This window comes from Procambarus clarkii, chromosome 87 (genome assembly GCF_040958095.1).
Source record: "Procambarus clarkii isolate CNS0578487 chromosome 87, FALCON_Pclarkii_2.0, whole genome shotgun sequence".
NCBI classification, from domain to species: Eukaryota; Metazoa; Arthropoda; class Malacostraca; order Decapoda; family Cambaridae; genus Procambarus; species Procambarus clarkii.
This window is the reverse complement of record NC_091236.1, coordinates 15,411,728-15,431,479: the sequence shown is the minus strand read 5'-3', so window position 1 is coordinate 15,431,479 and position 19,752 is coordinate 15,411,728. Positions and strand designations below refer to the sequence as shown.

The 19,752-nt window shown below is 36.1% G+C and overlaps 1 protein-coding gene across 1 annotated transcript in view; it reads right to left on the bottom strand.

Annotated features, from left to right (window-relative positions):
- Window positions 1-3,422, bottom strand: part of LOC138358955 (uncharacterized) — a 3,902-nt gene extending 480 nt beyond the window's left edge. The window contains exons 1-4 of the mRNA XM_069317446.1: window positions 3,275-3,422; window positions 874-1,022; window positions 688-831; window positions 1-486 (exon numbers count right to left, since the gene is read on the bottom strand). The exon at window positions 1-486 is cut by the window's left edge and continues 480 nt beyond it. Of these exons, the coding sequence (XP_069173547.1) occupies window positions 1-486; window positions 688-831; window positions 874-1,022; window positions 3,275-3,422 (927 nt within the window). The remainder of the gene's footprint in view (window positions 487-687; window positions 832-873; window positions 1,023-3,274) is intronic.
- Window positions 3,423-19,752: the final 16,330 nt, after the last annotated feature.

The window sequence follows — 19,752 nt, the reverse complement described above, 5'->3', positions numbered from 1 at the left end:
TGGAGGAGGTGATTTAGGCTTATTCTCACTGCAGACCTTACAGTGAGGATTGGTACACTTTTCTATGGTATGCCCATAGTCTTTGCAATAATTGCAATACAACGAGGAGTTCACATTACTGGTACTCACTTTTTCAGGACTAAACCAGGAGGTCTTACTAGATGGCGTGTCGGCTGGTACTCTATGAATAAGACTGTAGGAGTCAGCCAATTTAGCACATCGCTTAAAGTCATTTTCTTCCTTGTCGGCGAGGTAGAGACGTATTGGATTAGGTACACGCCTGAGGAATTCTTCCACCAAGATGAGGTTGACGAGATCTGTAAAGGTGGAGACTTTTGCGGCTTCCAGCCACTTCATAAAATATCTCTTTTTGTTATTTGCAAACTCTAGATAAGTGGTAGCACTTGCTTTAAGGTAATCCCTGAACTTACGTCTGTAGGTCTCGGTGGAGAGGAGGTAGGCATCGAGCACTGCTTGCTTTAATACCTGTTAGTCGGTTTCCGACGCTATAGTACTGAGAGTCACTGCAGCTCTACCTATTAAATGAGACGTGAGAAGCACAGACCACTGATCCTGAGGCCAGCTAAGTTGGGTAGCCAAAGCCTCAAATGAAGTGAAAAAGACATCTACTTCTGCCTCAACTAAAGATGGCATTAACTTAATTGCATGTGAAAGGTTAAAACGTACCGGAAGTTTAGCTTCAGCTTGTTGGCGCCGAGTGTGGTGTGTGGTTTCTAAGTCAAGTTTTTTCGTACGGTGGTCTAGAGCACTGGCTGCTTGCTTCTTTTCGTGTTCACGTTGTATTTCCAGCTCGCGTTCTCTTAACTCTAGCTGTTTTTCAGCAAGCTAAAGAGTGTCCCTCTCACGCTCAACTTGTTTTTCAGCTAACTTTAGTTGAAGTTCAGCTTTTCGCTCTTTCCTCTGGAGAGTTTCCTTTTCAAAGGAAGCAAGTTCTTTCAGACGTTCACGTTCGGCGATAGCGAGTTCTAGCTTCAATTTTATGGCTGCCAAGGCGTTCTTATCTGCAATTAAGTAATGTTCATGAGTTTCAGGAGTAATAGCATCATTGTCTAATAAGTGGTCCAAGATCAGTTTGTGCAAGTGTTATGATCTCAGCCTGCAGGAGAAATGAGTCTCCCTCCTTGAGAGTTATTCATCAAGCCTGACCTGATTAGAAGGTCTAGCAAATATTGAGGTGATAACACATATGTAAAATAGTTGCTTGGATATGATGAACAATTTTAGATTATGGGCAGTGAAGAAGAAAACAGATAAATGACTGGCTAGGAGATGTGGACATTTTGCTGGAGGCGTGAGGCTCGCTTCTGGAGGGCTTTGACCTCACTTGAGGCCAGACATCGCAGGGGGAAAGCCGTGCTCCATTGAGCTCCCGTCAGAAGGGAACCCCTAGTGATATATCTCGAAGAGAAGAGAAGTGTGTAGACGTGCCAACTGTAGAATCGAGCTGGGAACGTTGTGGTCTCAAGTCCTGGTCGACGAGAAGAGTATTAAGCCGCCCAGAGACATTATTGTGGGCCGTGGCAGCGCCCTGACCAAGCTTCGTCAGAGGGAGGAGCGCCCTCGACCAGACAATCTGTAGTAAGCACGATATACGCCAGTTCATAGTGATTGCTTGTAGTTGGTCGTGTGCCCAGCGACAGTAGCAATGTTTATTGATACGTTAGACATGTTTTAATAAGGCAGAAGGCCTGAAATAAGAGAGTGGAGAGGGAGGAACACGGAGCGACATCCGCCTCCTCTGAGCGCTGGCAGGCAACTGAGGGAGCCCGGCTCCTGACGGCGAAGGACCCTCCCAGTGTAACTCACACCCGCCAGGCGAGGTGGAGTATGGACCCGCCCAAAACGGGGGAGTCCACTCTCACTGTATGTAGAGGACAGATAGAGGTTTGAGGCAAACATATTGTGTGATTATTTTTGTTTATGTGTTAAAGGGGAAACATTTTTATTGGAGTGTCGATGGGTTGCAGGTTTGTCTTTGGGGAAGAAGTTGCTGAGAACTTCGAAGCCAGCACAGATGAAGTAGTTGATGAGACTCCAAGGTAGTGGAGCAGAGGACCTCGAGCTGTGAGGAGAAGCAGTGAAGAGGAGTGTCACGTGCTTCTGTAGAGGTGGTGAAGCACCATAGTTGCTCAAGGAAACTTCATGGTGTAGCAGCCAAGAGAGCTGTGGAGGACCCTAGCAAAAGGGTGAAACACAGTAGTTGCTCAAAGAAACTTCATGGTAGCAGCCTGGAGGAGCTGCAGAGGATCCTGGTAGTTAAGCCCAGAAGAATCTGAAGATATCAGGGTAGTGAACTTCCAGAGGTGGAAGGGAAGTTCTGGTGGATTAATTGTAGGGAGTTGATAGTGTTTGGTTGTCATTAGCGTGCAAGACGCAGTGAGAGGTGAGTGGTTGTTTGCATTCTTACGTCAAGGAGTGTTTTATACTGAAGTTTAGAGTTGCAGTCGTAGGCTGGATTACCTACAGATGTATGCGTTCTAGGACTGATAGGGTGATCGATTGATCATTGCGGTGTAGCAAGGATCATTTATGCTGATATATGTTATTGCATTCACATGCTGAATTTCATTGTACACATTTATATATATATATATATATATATATATATATATATATATATATATATATATATATATATATATATATATATATATATAATCCTCTTGTTGATAGTGCAACAGTGTATGTAGACTTGATCTACTTGAGGAGGGTGATAGTATCAGGTGGTGAATCAGAAGATAGGATACCACTTGGTAAACTGATAATAGAGTTCTGATGGTGTTGGAGAGCAACCTGATTGTAATATTATAGAGTATAGGATTCATTATTATTATATGTGTGTATGTATCGTGTATGTGCTTTGTCCAGTAAATGTATCCCAATTTGCTGGTGTTTGCGCTTGTCCTAGTGAGGCTTCAACGGAGGTAGTAAAGAAGGAGAGAGAGAGAGAGAGAGAGAACCAAGAACCACTGCTGTGGACAGAGTAGAAGGTAATACTAGTAAGTCATAGGGGATTGAGGAGATCATATCACATAAGGAGAGAGTGGGGGAGACACAGCGGCTCGAGTGGGTGTGTGCACGTGACAACGAGGCTAAGTGTTGGAGCCGCATCCCCTAAACGTGTGAGGTTGAGCCCCTCTCCAAGAGCCAGAAGCGCCAAGTGTGATCTCCTAGTGAGGTATAAGCACTCTACCGAGTTGTGGGTTGGGCTGTCCGTAGAGAAGGATCAACGACGACAACACCAACAACCCACAAACTACAATAAAGTCAGTTTTAGTGACTCCATGTGCGTCTGTAAGGTGGTACTCATTTACTAGAGTCAGCATCTCTGCCTTGGTGGCACGAATTAATCTGCCCACTTCATCGTTGGGATTCTGTCTAAATGTGGAAAGACGAAACATGGTGAATGATAGCAAATATATGCAAGAGAATACTCAGGTGGATGTACCAAAATATGAAATGTCAGAGTTACAGGATGACGTACCAACGGTAAATTATCCTGTTTTAAACTTAATAGTAAAGGTTACAATTAAGATAAACAATGAAACTAAGCGTTTTAAGAATGTAGGAAATCTTGTACCCGGTACTCTATATGACGAGGATAAGGGCAAGAGGGATTCTACTATAATGTTGAGACAATTGTCTCGAAGGTTGTCCAAAAATGTAGAGATTTCTTACCTTGTCTCTAATGACGAGAGCAAAGGTAAGAGGTTTCCTACTAAAACTAGATAGTACTTACAGAATTAACAATTTTTGTGCTCTGGAAAAGAATGTTAACTCCCTATCTGTGTAAGTACCATATCTCTGACCGACGCGTAGGGGTGCGAAGTGTCAATTAATGACAAGAACTGCTTGTAGGGGTCCCAACCTTATAACATAGTCCGTGCGAGAGGAACTTTGGCCCACTATATCCTCCTACGTTTGGGTTGCAAAGATGTGGGTGTACTTGACCCGAATACGGACCAAAGTACCAGGGTACCAAAGGGATGATCTGTCTGAATGAGAACTCTCCTGTAGGGACAAGAATAAGGTGGAAACACTGGTTATAGCAAAGATTATGGATCAACCAATCACGAGTATGACTCTGGCCACCAGACACCACGTAATCCAAAGTCATCCAACAATCATAAAATGCTACATCTGGAAAGCAAACAGTATGAAACACCAATAAAATTAGTCAAGGAATAAAAGTTCTGATAAATTAAATTTGTAATAAAGCCAAGTACAGTTATCACAAGTTTAAGTGAAGGGTCTAGAAGCATAACCCGAGTGAGGCTCCTAAGACAGGCCCCCAATTTGTGATGGTATACGTTGGTGGTCGAGCAGTCTGTAATGCCAGTCAGAAAAATATTAAAAAAAAAGAAAAAAGTAAACTGCAAAAGGTGTATTCACAGTGAGGTAAACTGTAGGATAATGCAGAGGGAAAAAACATTTAAAAATACTTTACTTTAAAAAATAAATAAAACAAATTACAAAAAATATCCAGGCTTGGCTTTAATACAAAGTGTGCAAAACAAACAAGATGAATAACCAAATTTACGATACGTTAAGGTGCCAAATTATACATGGTGCAGAATACCATGAGCTAGTCTGACTAAATCCATTACCACACCGAGATGTGTCAATGGGTCTACTCAGTTGAGCACACAGGAGTAATCTGAATCTTGGAGAGCTTGGTAGCCTTATTTATACAGAATATTGGCCGGCCAGAGGGCACTGATGTCTTCTTTAACTAGGAACCGGCTCCCATGAAGTGTTTGTTTGGGAGGGCGTGGCCTCCCAGCGACCCAGGTGCGACGTGGGGTGATGGACCGTGAAGGGAAGAGACTGGTAGTACTGTCTAGACGTCTGGAAGTAGTTGTTGTTGTTGTTGTTCTTGGCTGCAGTTCTTGATTACATAGACGTGAATGAGTAGAATAGGTGATAATATATTTCACCCATTTCATTATGTATGAGGTAATTTTTTTTTATTGGAGTTAAAATTAACGTAGATATATGACCGAACCTAACCAACCCTACCTAACCTAACCTAACCTATCTTTATTGGTTAGGTTAGGTAAGGTAGCCGAAAAAGTTAGGTTAGGTTAGGTTAGGTAGGTTAGGTAGTCGAAAAAACATTAATTCATAAAAACTTGGCTTATTAGGCAAATTGGGCCTTGCATAGTAGGCAAAGAAGTGCATTCTGGCTACTAGGTACGACATATATATATATATATATATATATATATATATATATATATATATATATATATATATATATAAATATATATATATATATATATATATATATATATATATATATATATATATATATATATATGTATATATATATATATGTATGTGTGTATATCACGAAAATAAACATTCACATTGTCACATTCTTAATCACGTGTTTATTTTCGTGATATACACACATACATATATATATATATATATATATATATATATATATATATATATATATATATATATATATATATATATATATATATATATATATATATATGTGTGTGTGGGTGTGTGTGTGTGTGTATATCACGAAAATAAACACGTGATTAAGAATGTGACAATGTCAGACCACGGAGGAAAAATGAAACAGGAATTTCCTTAAGTAGATGAATTTTCCTTAGGTAAGGAATTTTCCTTAAGACCTTCTGAAGATGTATTTAATATACGAAAGTACTTAAGGAAATTCCTGTTTCATTTTTCCTTCGTGGTCTGACATTGTCATATATATATATATATATATATATATATATATATATATATATATATATATATATATATATATATATATATATATATATATATATATATATATATATATATATATAATGTCGTACCTAGTAGCAAGAACGCACTTCTCAGCCTACTATGCGAGGCCCGATTTGCCTAATAAGCCAAGTTTTACTGAATTAATTGTTTTTCGACTACCTAACCTACCTAACCTAACCTAACCTAACTTTTTCGGCTACCTAACCTAACCTAACCTATAGAGATAAGTTAGGTAGGGTTGGTTTGGTTCGGTAATATATCTACGTTAATTTTAACTCTAATAAAAAAAAATTGACCTCATACATAATGAAATGGGTAGCTTTATCATTTCTTAAGAAAAAAATAGAGAAAATTTATTAATTCAGGAAAACTTGGCTTATTAGGCAAATCGGGCCTTGCATAGTAGGCTGAGAAGTGCGTTCTGGCTACTAGGTACGACATATATATATATATATATATATATATATATATATATATATATATATATATATATATATATATATATATATATATATATATATATATATATATGTCGTACCTAGTAGCAAGAACGCACTTCTCAGCCTACTATGCAAGGCCCGATTTGCCTAATAAGCCAAGTTTTACTGAATTAATTGTTTTTCGACTACCTAACCTACCTAATATATATATATATATATATATATATATATATATATATATATGTCGTACCTAGTAGCCAGAACTCACTTCTCAGCCTACTATTCAAGGCCCGATTTGCCTAATAAGCCAAGTTTTCCTGAATTAATATATTTACTATAATTTTTTTCTTATGAAATGATAAAGCTACACTTTTCACTATGTATGAGGTCAATTTTTTTTATTGAAGTTAAAATTAACGTAGATATATGACCGAACCTAACCAACCCTACCTAACCTAACCTAACCTATATATATAGGTAAGGTTAGGTTAGGTAGCCAAAAAAAGCTCGGTTAGGTTAGGTTAGGTAGGTTAGGTAGACGAAAAAACATTAATTCATGAAAACTTGGCTTATTAGGCAAATCGGGCCTTGCATAGTAGGCTGAGAAGTGAGTTCTGGCTACTAGGTACGACATATATATATATATATATATATATATATATGTCGTACCTAGTAGCCAGAACTCACTTCTCAGCCTACTATTCAAGGCCCGATTTGCCTAATAAGCCAAGTTTTCCTGAATTAATTTATTTACTATAATTTTTTTCTTATGAAATGATAAAGCTACCCTTTTCACTATGTATGAGGTCAATTTTTTTTTTATTGGAGTTAAAATTAACGTAGATATATGACCGAACCTAACCAACCCTACCTAACCTAACCTAACCTATATATATAGGTAAGGTTAGGTTAGGTAGCCAAAAAAAGCTAGGTTAGGTTAGGTTAGGTAGGTTAGGTAGACGAAAAAACATTAATTCATGAAAACTTGGCTTATTAGGCAAATCGGGCCTTGCATAGTAGGCTGAGAAGTGAGTTCTGGCTACTAGGTACGACATATATATATATATATATATATATATATATATATATATATATATATATATATATATATATATATATATATATGTATGTATATATATATATATATATATATATATATATATATATATATATATATATATATATATATATATATATATATGTATATATATATATATGTATATATATATATATATATATATATATATATATATATAAATATATATATATATATATATATATATATATATATATATATATATATATATATATATATATATATATGTATGTGTGTATATCACGAAAATAAACACGTGATTAAGAATGTGACAATGTCAGACCACGGAGGAAAATTACGAAAAAATTACGAAAATTACGAAAAATAATTGCGTCATTTATAAAATACCTTGTAAGGAATGTAATAAGTTCTATGTCGGGCAAACATCTATAGATTTAAAATGTAGAATATCGCAACATAAATACTCTGTAAGACATGGCCAATTGTCTAATGCTTTGTTTGTTCATTTGTCAGAAAAAGCTCACCAAATTGATTGGGAGAGTGCTTCTTCAATAACAAATTGTAAAAGCACCTATAACAGAAACATAATTGAATCTGCTTTGATACAGATCACCAAAGAAAGTAATTTCAATATTAGCAGTGGTCTATATAACTTAGATCCATTTCTAATAGATCAGCTAAAGGGCGATTTAAGTAGGATCATTGGAAAACATTTGTCACACTAATTCATTGTACATATTTACCTCTTTATGTTATAATTACCTATGTATTGTGCTTGTATGTCTGCTGTATCAGATGGGCCATTGGGCTACATCGGATGGGCCAATTGGGTGCATCTGATGGGCCAATGGGCCGTCTGCGTTGTCCAAGTATTGTACCTCACCTCACTTCACCACTCTCTCCTGCCTATTTATACCCATCAGTCGATCTGTAAAATCATTCCTTCTGAAGATGTATTTAATATACGAAAGTACTTAAGGAAATTCCTGTTTCATTTTCCTCCGTGGTCTGACATTGTCATATATATGTATATATATATATATATATATATATATATATATATATATATATATATATATATATATATATATATATATATATATATATATATATATATTTACTCTACCCACCATGAGAGTAAGGACAAGACAAGAACATATCGATGCCAACACAGAAGACAATGTCCAACATAACAGGCCAATTACACTGGATTAATCTTTGTGTTTAGATAGGAGATGCCTCGTATGGGCCAATAAGCCTTCTGCAGCCCCTATGTTTATCCCTTATGTATCCCCCCATGTTTTTCACCTTCATTCTATTATCACCTGACCTAATGCGGGTATAAAATCAACTAGTATTGTAAGATCTGTTCACTTGAGAATGAACCATGGACGTTCGAAACATCGTGCAAATTATACAAATAAGTGTAATACACTATATATATATATATATATATATATATATATATATATATATATATATATATATATATATATATATATATATATATATATATATATATATATATATATGTATATGTATATATATGCATATGTATATATATATGTATTATTAAATATGACCGAAAAAGTAAGATTAATAATTCTAACACGAATTTTCTCAATCTTTCGTACATTTCTTTTCACTGTTGGCAGTAATTCAAAAATCAATTCCCCAAAATTCATTTTTATTTCTAGTCTGACGCGACACTTGAGCGCGTTTCGTAAAACTTTTTACATTTTCAAAGACTTTACACATACACAACTGAATAGAACTTACACATCTCCGATTTATTTATATCTACATTTGAGTGAGGTGGTATTTATATAGGGTATTAATTTCATCAACACAAGACAGAACACGAAACAATGGGTATTGAAATGGAAGTGATTGTAGAAAGCCTATTGGTCCATATTTCTTGATGCTTCTATATTGGAGCGGAGTCTTGAGGTGGGTAGAATATAGTTGTGCATTAATTGGTTGTTGATTGCTGGTGTTGACTTCTTAATGTGCAGTGCCTCGCAAACGTCAAGCCGTCTGCTATCGCTGTATCTATCGATGATTTCTGTGTTGTTTACTAGGATTTCTCTGGCAATGGTTTGGTTGTGGGAAGAGATTATATGTTCCTTAATGGAGCCCTGTTGTTTATGCATCGTTAAACGCCTAGAAAGAGATGTTGTTGTCTTGCCTATATACTGGGTTTTTTGGAGCTTACAGTCCCCAAGTGGGCATTTGAAGGCATAGACGACGTTGGTCTCTTTTAAAGCGTTCTTCTTTGTGTCTGGAGAGTTTCTCATGAGTAGGCTGGCCGTTTTTCTGGTTTTATAGTAAATCGTCAGTTGTATCCTCTGATTTTTGTCTGTAGGGATAACGTTTCTATTAGCAATATCTTTCAGGACCCTTTCCTCCGTTTTATGAGCTGTGGAAAAGAAGTTCCTGTAAAATAGTCTAATAGGGGGTATAGGTGTTGTGTTAGTTATCTCTTCAGAGGTTGCATGGCGTTTCACTTTCCTTCTTATGATGTCTTCGACGAAACCATTGGAGAAGCCGTTGTTGACTAGGACCTGCCTCACCCTACAGAGTTCTTCGTCGACTTGCTTCCATTCTGAGCTGTGGCTGAGAGCACGGTCGACATATGCGTTAACAACACTCCTCTTGTACCTGTCTGGGCAGTCGCTGTTGGCATTTAGGCACATTCCTATGCTCGCTTCCTTAGTGTAGACTGCAGTGTGGAAACCTCCGCTCTTTTCCATGACTGTTATATCTAGAAAGGGCAGCTTCCCATCCTTTTCCATCTCGTAAGTGAAACGCAGCACGGAACTCTGCTCAAATGCCTCCTTCAGCTCCTGCAGATGTCTGACATCAGGTACCTGTGTAAAAATGTCGTCAACATACTTGCAGTATATGGCCGGTTTCAAGTTCATGTCGACTAAGACTTTTTGCTCGATGGTACCCATGTAGAAGTTTACAAACAGGACACCTAGGGGAGAACCCATGGCGACCCCATCTACTTGCTTATACATGTGCCCATCCGGGCTCAAGAAGGGTGCCTCTTTAGTACAAGCTTGGAGTAGTTTCCTCAGAATATTTTCTGGTATGTCAAGAGGAGTACAGGCTGGATCACGATACACTCTGTCGGCTATCATCCCGACAGAGTGTATCGTCGGGATGTATATGTTGTTGGATATATATGTATATGTTGAGTGTATCAACAACGGCTTCTCCAATGGTTTCGTCGAAGACATCATAAGAAGGAAAGTGAAACGCCATGCAACCTCTGAAGAGACAACTAACACAACACCTATACCCCCTATTAGACTATTGTGACAATAATCTCCTTCAAGAGAGATTGAGCCTGCTCTTCCCTCCTAAGTACGTCCCTATACAACTAATAACAACAATAACAACTAATATAGAAGATATATCCAACAAGTACAACACTAAGGTTTGCCCAGAGAGCAAACGTATTCAGCACCGGGAACACCTGCTCCACCTCCGCCACTCAAACCAGTGAACTACCTGTCCGTCGCTGATTGGCTGATGTACATCGCACCTGCTCCCTCCACCCGCCACACTACCTGACGTCTGGGCCACCACGAGCTACAGCCCTCAGAATATCCCGTGCTTTCCACAAGTTAACACGTCTCATTGGTAGACTAAGCCCTGGCTTACGTGTACTAAGAGAGGTGGCAGCTTAAAGCCAATATTCCTGCAACCATATATCTCCTTGTATATTATTCACTTTGATATTATTCACTTGTATTAATGTAACTTTTTATTTTGCCAGTGATTATTCTTATTATTTTGTTTGATTGTTTTATGTTACAATTTTTATGTCCATTTTATTCATGTTTTGCTTTTCTAAACGTAACTAAAATTTCATTGTTAAATTTACTTGTGTTTTGTGTGTCTTCCCATTACCTTACCACAGACGGAAGTTCCAGATTTTCTCTTTTTGTTTCTTTATGTGACGAGGCCATACCCCTAGCTTTTGAAACAGCCGAACACCAACGCGTTACCGTCACACTATTTTACAGGAACTTCTTTTCCACAGCTCATAAAACAGAGGAAAGGGTCCTGAAAGATATTGTTAATAGAAACGTTATCCCTACAGACAAAAATCAGAGGATACAACTGACGATTTACTATAAAACCAGAAAAACGGCCAGCCTACTCATGAGAAACTCTCCAGACACAAAGCAGAACGCTTTAACAGACCAACGTCGTCTATGCCTTCAAATGCCCACTTGGGGACTGTAAGCTCCAAAAAACCCAGTATATAGGCAAGACAACAACATCTCTTTCTAGGCGTTTAACGATGCATAAACAACAGGGCTCCATTAAGGAACATATAATCTCTTCCCACAACCAAACCATTGCCAGAGAAATCCTAGTAAACAACACAGAAATCATCGATAGATACAGCGATAGCAGACGGCTTGACGTTTGCGAGGCACTGCACATTAAGAAGTCAACACCAGCAATCAACAACCAATTAATGCACAACTATATTCTACCGACCTCAAGACTCCGCTCCAATATAGAAGCATCAAGAAATATGGACCAATAGGCTTTCTACAATCACTTCCATTTCAATACCCATTGTTTCGTGTTCTGTCTTGTGTTGATGAAATTAATACCCTATATAAATACCACCTCACTCAAATGTAGATATAAATAAATCGGAGATGTGTAAGTTCTATTCAGTTGTGTATGTGTAAAGTCTTTGAAAATGTAAAAAGTTTTACGAAACGCGCTCAAGTGTCGCGTCAGACTAGAAATAAAAATGAATTTTGGGGAATTGATTTTTGAATTACCTCCAACAGTGAAAAGAAATGTACGAAAGATTGAGAAAATTCGTGTTAGAATTATTAATCTTACTTTTTCGGTCATATTTAATAATATATGTCTACAGGAAAGACTGCTACCAAAATATACTAATATATATATGTATATATATATATATGTATATATATGTATATATGTCGTACCTAATAGCCAGAACGTACTTCTCGGCCTACTATACAAGGCCCGATTTGCCTAATAAGCCAAGTTTTCCTGAATTAATATATTTTCTCTAATTTTTTTCTTATGAAATAATAAAGCTACCCATTTCATTATGTATGAGGTCAATTTTTTTTTATTGGAGTTAAAATTGACGTAGATATATGACCGAACCTAACCAACCCTACCTAACCTAACCTAACCTATCTTCATAGGTTAGGTTAGGTTAGGTAGCATAAAAAGTTAGGTTAGGTTAGGTTAGGTAGGTTAGGTAGTCGAAAAACAATTAATTCATGAAAACTTGGCCTATTAGGCAAATCGAGCCTTGCATAGTAGGCTGAGAAGTGCGTTCTGGCTACTAGGTACGACATATATATATATATATATGTATATATATATATATATATATATATATATATATATATATATATATATATATATATATATATGTATATATATATATATATATATATATATATATATATATATATATATATATATATATATATATATATATATATATATATATATATATATATTATATTTATATACATATTATATATATATATATATACATATGCATATATATACATATACATATATATATATATATACATATGCATATATATACATATACGTATATATACGTATATATATATATATGTATATATATATACATATTATTATATTTTGGTAGCAGTCTTGTAAACATATGTTGTTGAATATAACCGAAAAGGTAAGATTAATAATTTTAACACGAATTTTCTCAATATTTCTTATGTTTTTCTTCACTGTCGATGGTAATAAAAACATCAATTCTCCCCAAACAAAGGTTTCTTAATGATCTTTCGCCTGAACGCGTTTCGTAATTGCTTATTACATTTTCAAAGACCTAATTTACACACAAATTCATCAAACTTTTACTCATTTTGGGTGAGGTGATATGGTACAAACGTTCTGGATGAGGTGAACAAACTTATGACAAACACAAGCCAGGACACGAAACAATGGGGATAACTTGGATATGAGAACACATGAATGGAAGTAATTGCAGAGGGCGTATTGGCTCATTCTTCCTCTTGTTGCTTCCATATTGGTTCGGGGTCTTGAAGTGGGTAGTATATAGTTGTGCATTAATTGGCAGCCAAATAACACACTATTAAACATTTTCATTTTTGTTTATATACTAGCTGTACCTTGCCGCGCGTTGCTCTGGCTCAGCATGTGCATTGCTGAGCCACAGCTACCTTTCCCTGTCTCCCACTCCTCCCCACCATTCCCCCTGCCCAGTCCCCTCATCCTCTAAACCCAACCATTCCTCACTCACCCGCCCCCTCTTTCTCTCAACAATTCCCCACTTCCCCATCCCCTCGTCCTCCTAACCATTCCCTACTTCACCATCCCTTCCTCCTCCCATACATCTCCCACTCCCTCATCCCTCATCCTCCCTACCACTCTCCCTTCCCCGTCCCCTCGTCCTTTCCACCAACCCCCCACTCCTCTGTCTCCTTGTACTCCCCACCATTCTCCATTCCCATGTCCCCACGTCCCCCACCTTCCCCAACTGCTCTGTCCCCTCGACCTCCCCACCATCCCTCCACTCCAGTCCCCTTGTCCTCTCCAACATTCCCCACTCCCTCGTTCGATGCAATGCCAAGCGATCTGATGTTCCCATTAGAAAATTGGGAACATCAAATGATCTGATGTTCCCATCACTGAAATATAAGAAAAACAGTTAAAAAAACGAAATGAAAAAAATACGAAAATAAACTATACTCAGGAAATAAAAGGTATGGTAAAAAACACACAAAACACAAAAAATCAAAAATGAAAATGAAAATCAATCGAAATCTATGAAAATTTAATTTGACAATTCAATCAGAAATATTGAAATGGAATCGTATCAAATTTAGAAGAGTGTGTGTGGCTCCTACATGCAACAGATGGCGCTGTTTCTTAAAAAAATGAATGATTTTACCTGTCACAGGTGTGGTATCTATACTTATACTTACAAAATGAACGGTATGGTAAGCAACACAGCTCAATTTCAACGCAATGTCACACAAAATAGTTAAATCAATATGAAAATAAATCGAAATTTATGAAAATGTTATTTATTAATGCAATTGGAAACATTGAAATGGAATAGTAATATATTCAGTATAGCGTGAGTTGCTATTATGTGCAACAGATTACGCTGTTTTTCAAAAAAGCATGTTTTTACCTGTCACAGGTGTGGCATCTATATAGTCGGTATATAAAAACACGTGTGTATTCGAATGGAACGTTGTGTCAAAATTTCAAAGCAATCAATAAAGAACTTAAGTAGATTACAGCATGTGTTGCTCTTACATCCAACAGATGGTGCTGTATAAAAAAACCATGTTTTTTCCTGTCACAGGTGTGGCATGCATTGAGTAGGTATAGAAAAACACGAGCCTATTCGAATGCAACGTTGTTTCAAAATTTCAAAGCAATCAGTAAAGATGTTTCGAAGATTTCCCTCCCATGAAATACACAGTTTTCAAAAATGCATGTTTTTTCCCTTCACAGAAGTGACATCTATATAGTATGCATATATAAACCCGCTCGGATGCAAATGGAACGTTGTGTGAAAATTTCAAAGCAATCGGTGAAGAACTTTCGGAGATTAGTGATTTTGAACAAACGAACATTTACATTTATATATATACTAGTAGTGCCCGCCACGCGTTGCTGTGGCTCAGTCTGGTTAAATGGGAAAGAAAGAAAGGTGAAAGCGCACTTTTCTAATATGTTTAATATCACAATGCTTGTGGGTATACAATATTTTTTGTTGTTCCATTGTCTGTGGAGATATAGAGATTGTCTTGTTTGCCGACTCTAGAACACGCAACATATAATTGTCCATGTGAGAAACAATCCGTGTCTAGATATAAACTGCACATTTCTAAAGGTTGGCTCTGAGCTTTGTTGATGGTGATTGCAAACACCAATCGAATTGGAAATTACAATCTCTTACATTGAAACGGCATATCTGTAAATGGAATGATAGGAATGCGAGGAATGAGGACATCTTCACCTTTGAAAGGTCCTGTCAAGATTGTTGCTTCTACGACGTCACTGATTAATTTTTTTACTGCAAGGCGCGTGGCGTTGCCAAGTTTTGGCTGGTTGGTATTTTGAAACATGATAATTGGCAAGCCGATTTTCAGTTGCCGTACGTGTGATGGTATCCCTGGCAGATCAAGTGAATTAAAAAATTCTGTTGGATAATTTATTCATCTGCTTCCTCATCAGTGTCGACGGACTTGTATGTGACTGCCTCGCTTTGTATGTTAGACTGAATAATATTGTTAAGGTCGTAGACGTTTTGTTCTTGGCCACAAGATTAGCTCGTTCACTCAGCCAATCGTGATTCTTATAATTGGTTTGAATATTGGGAAATACTTTTTCATCCAATTCTTCTTTTGACGTCACTAAATTGCAGAAGTTATGACGCAATGAAATTCGTCCTGAGGTCAGATCAACCGGCACGTTTCCGTTCCCAATTTCCAGAAATTGATGTGAGAATATTTCAGCTGATGGATCGGTTTTCAGTAGCTACATAACTACATGCATATTTGTAGTTAATTTAAATGTCTTTACGTGGTGCCACAAAGTACAGTATTTCAGGCAAGCATTTATTTCGGCCGCTGGTGTCGATCGAGGAATTACAGGTAATGTTTGCCTGAAATCTCCTGCAACCAATATTAACGCATTTCCAAATGGTCTGATGTTTCCACGCAAATCTTGCAATGATCAATCAAGAGCCTCGAGCGATTTTTTGTGGGGCATTGTGCATTCATCCCAAACAATAAGTTTGTATTTCTGCAATACTTTTCCCAGGCCGGATGCTTTGGAAATGTTGCATGTGAGAGTTTCAATGAATTGCATGTTCAATGGCAATTTCAAAGCCGAAGTAGCAGTTCATCCATCTGGTAGCAATGTTGCAGCAATTCCGGACGATGCAAGAGCTAAGGTTATGCCATTTTGGTATCGAAATGCTGGCAGAATCAATCTAATTAGGAAGGTTTTACAGTTCCTCCTGGTGCATCTAAGAATATTTCTCCAAGCCCGTTATTGACAGTTTGAATTATTTGATTGTAAATACCTTTTCGCTCAAGCGTAGCTTAGGAGTATTTGATTAAACATACGACAACAGATCACCCGTGTTGTAATTTTGTTCACGACGCAATTCTACATTGAACGAAGCAGCAGCAGATCGATTTGGTGATAGCATTTCAAATTGATTGAGAACTTTGTTCGCGATTTCTAAGCACAAGTCTTCAATCATTATCAACGCTTCGTTGTAGATTTTTGCTGTAAAATCCATGGTCATATTTGAATTTTCCTTGCGTATTCGTCGGATAATATCTTCAGCCATGTGCGATTTATATTTCTCCCATAACTGTTGGAGACGAAGGAGAGCCGGTGGTCAATATGATTGCAAACAATGCACGAATTTGATTTGGATGTGACGTGTTAGACGCGTCATTAATGCATACATCCCAGTGTTGGTCGTTCTCCAAAAAATTCAGAGCTTGACATGCACTACGGGAAGTGGCAAGTATTACTCCGTTAACAAATCTCAGTGGCTGGAAAGACGTTAGACCGGGCACATTTACAAACAGCATACGAGGAAAGAACATTCATCCAGATTGGGATGCATGGTTTGCAGTCTGCCTATCGAAGTTTATTTGAATATGCCAGGTTGTCCGTCGACTCGCTCTCCTGGTTTGCGTCGTTCAAATAATTTTCTACTGGCATTCCATGTGTAATACGTAGGCACTTCCGAATACAGCAGTGTTTTGGCAAACACGTCATTTTAACATAACGTGAAGAAAGCAGTTAACGCTGTAGCCGGTGAATTCACAGCTGTTTGTTGCACATTTGCAGCTGTGAAACAAACGTGTTGTCCAATTTCATGTTTTTAAAAACAAAACAAAAAATACTTACGAAATATTTCAATTCAAATGCAGATCAATCGACACAGCTCATTTTCACCACCAATTTTACTGAAAAATAAGAAGAACAGTTAAAAAAACGAAATTAAAACAATGACAAAAGAAACAAATAAACTATACTCACGAAATGAACGGTATAGAAAACAACAAAGAATCTACACAGAATTGTGTGACATTCCAATGTAATGCCACACAAAATGATTAAATCAAAATGAAAATAAATCAAAATCTATGAAAATAAATCAAAATCTATGAAAATAAATCAAAATCTATGAAAATAAATCAAAATTTATGAAAATAAATCAAAATCTATGAAAATTCAATTTGTCAATGCAATCGGAAACATTGAAATAGAATCGTAATATGTTTTGTATAGCTTGTGTTGGTCTAACGTGCAACAGATGGCGCTGTTTAGAAAAAATGCGTGGATTTACCTGTTACAGGTATGGCATCTACATTGTAGGTATATAAAAACATGCACACACTCGAATGGAACGTTGGGTCAAAATTTCAAAGCAATCGGTGAAGAACTTTTGGAGAATAAAGCATGTGTTGCTCCTACATCCTACAGATAACGCTGTTTTTCAAAACATTTTTTCCTGTCACAGGTGAGGCATGTATATAGTAGGTGTATAAAAACACTCGCCAATTCCAATGCAATGTTGTGCCAAAATTTCAAAGCAATTGGTAAAGAGGTTTCGAAGTTTTCCCTCATATGAAAAACATGTGAAAAACACAGTTTTAAAAAAATGCATTTTTTTTACTGTCACAGACGTGACATCAATATAATATGTATATAAAAACTCGCTCTGAGGCGAATGGAACATTGTGTGAAAATTTCAAAGGAATCTGTGAAGAACTTTCGGAGATTAGCGATTTTGAACAGACAAACATTTCCATTTATATATATATATATATATATATATATATATATATATATATATATATATATATATATATATATATATATATATATATATATATATATATGGGCCAATAAGGGCCAATAAGCCTTCTGCAGCCCCTATGTTTATCCCTTATGTATCCCCCCATGTTTTCACCTTCATTGTATTATCACCTGACCTAATGCGGGTATAAAATCAACTAGTATTGTAAGATCTGTTCACTTGAGAATGAACCATGGAGGTTCGAAACGTCGTGCAAATTATACAAATAAGTGTAATTCACTCTATAGTAAATCACTTCTTTTCTTCACCTTAAAAGTACGAAAATGAGTTTTGGAGAACTCCTATTTCAATTAAGCCCTGATGCTAAGAAAATAGTTAGAGGGATAGAAGCCCTAAACCAGAAAATAATAAATACAGAATATGCGGTCATATTTAATGAAATATATATATATATATATATATATTATTAAATATGACCGAAAAAGTAAGATTAATAATGCTAACACGAATTTCCTCAATCTTTCGTACATTTCTTTTCACTGTTGGTGGTAATTCAAAAATCAATTCTCCAAAATTCATTTTTATTTCTAGTCTGACGCGACACTTGAGCGCGTTTCGTAAAACTTATTACATTTTCAAAGACTTTTAGTTTACACATACACAACTGAATAGAACTTACACATCTCCGATTTGTTTATATCTACATTTGAGTGTGGTGGATGAGGTGAGGTGGTATTTAATAGGGTATTAATTTCATCAACACAAGACAAAACACGAAACAATGGGTATTGAATAGAAGTGATTGTTGAAAGCCTATTGGTCCATATTTCTTGATGCTTCTATATTGGAGCGGAGTCTTGAGGTGGGTAGAATATAGTTGTGCATTAATTGGCTGTTGATTGCTGGTGTTGACTTTTTAATATGTCATTTATTTTATATATATATATATATATATATATATATATATATATATATATATATATATATTTATATATATATATATATATATATATATATATATATATATATATATATATATATATATATATATATATATATATATATATATATATATATATATTATATATATATATATGCGGAAAATCCACAGAGAAATATGAAATGAGGTGAACGTTTCGGCTTTGTTAAAGCCTTTCTCAACACCAGACTGACTATATATATATATATATATATATATATATATATATATATATATATATATATATATATATATATATTAGTATATTTTGGTAGCAGTCTTTCCTGTAGACATATATTATTAAATATGACCGAAAAAGTAAGATTAATAATTCTAACACGAATTTTCTCAATCTTTCGTACATTACGCTTCACTGTTGGAGGTAAATCAAAAATCAATTCTCCAAAATTCATTTTTATTTCTAGTCTGACGCGACACGGGCGCGTTTCGTAAAACTTATTACATTTTCAAAGACTTTAGTTCACAAATACACAACTGATTAGAACTTACGTATCTCCGATTTTATATCTACATTTGAGTGAGGTGGGAGGGGTGATGTGGCATTAACACAAGACAGAACAAG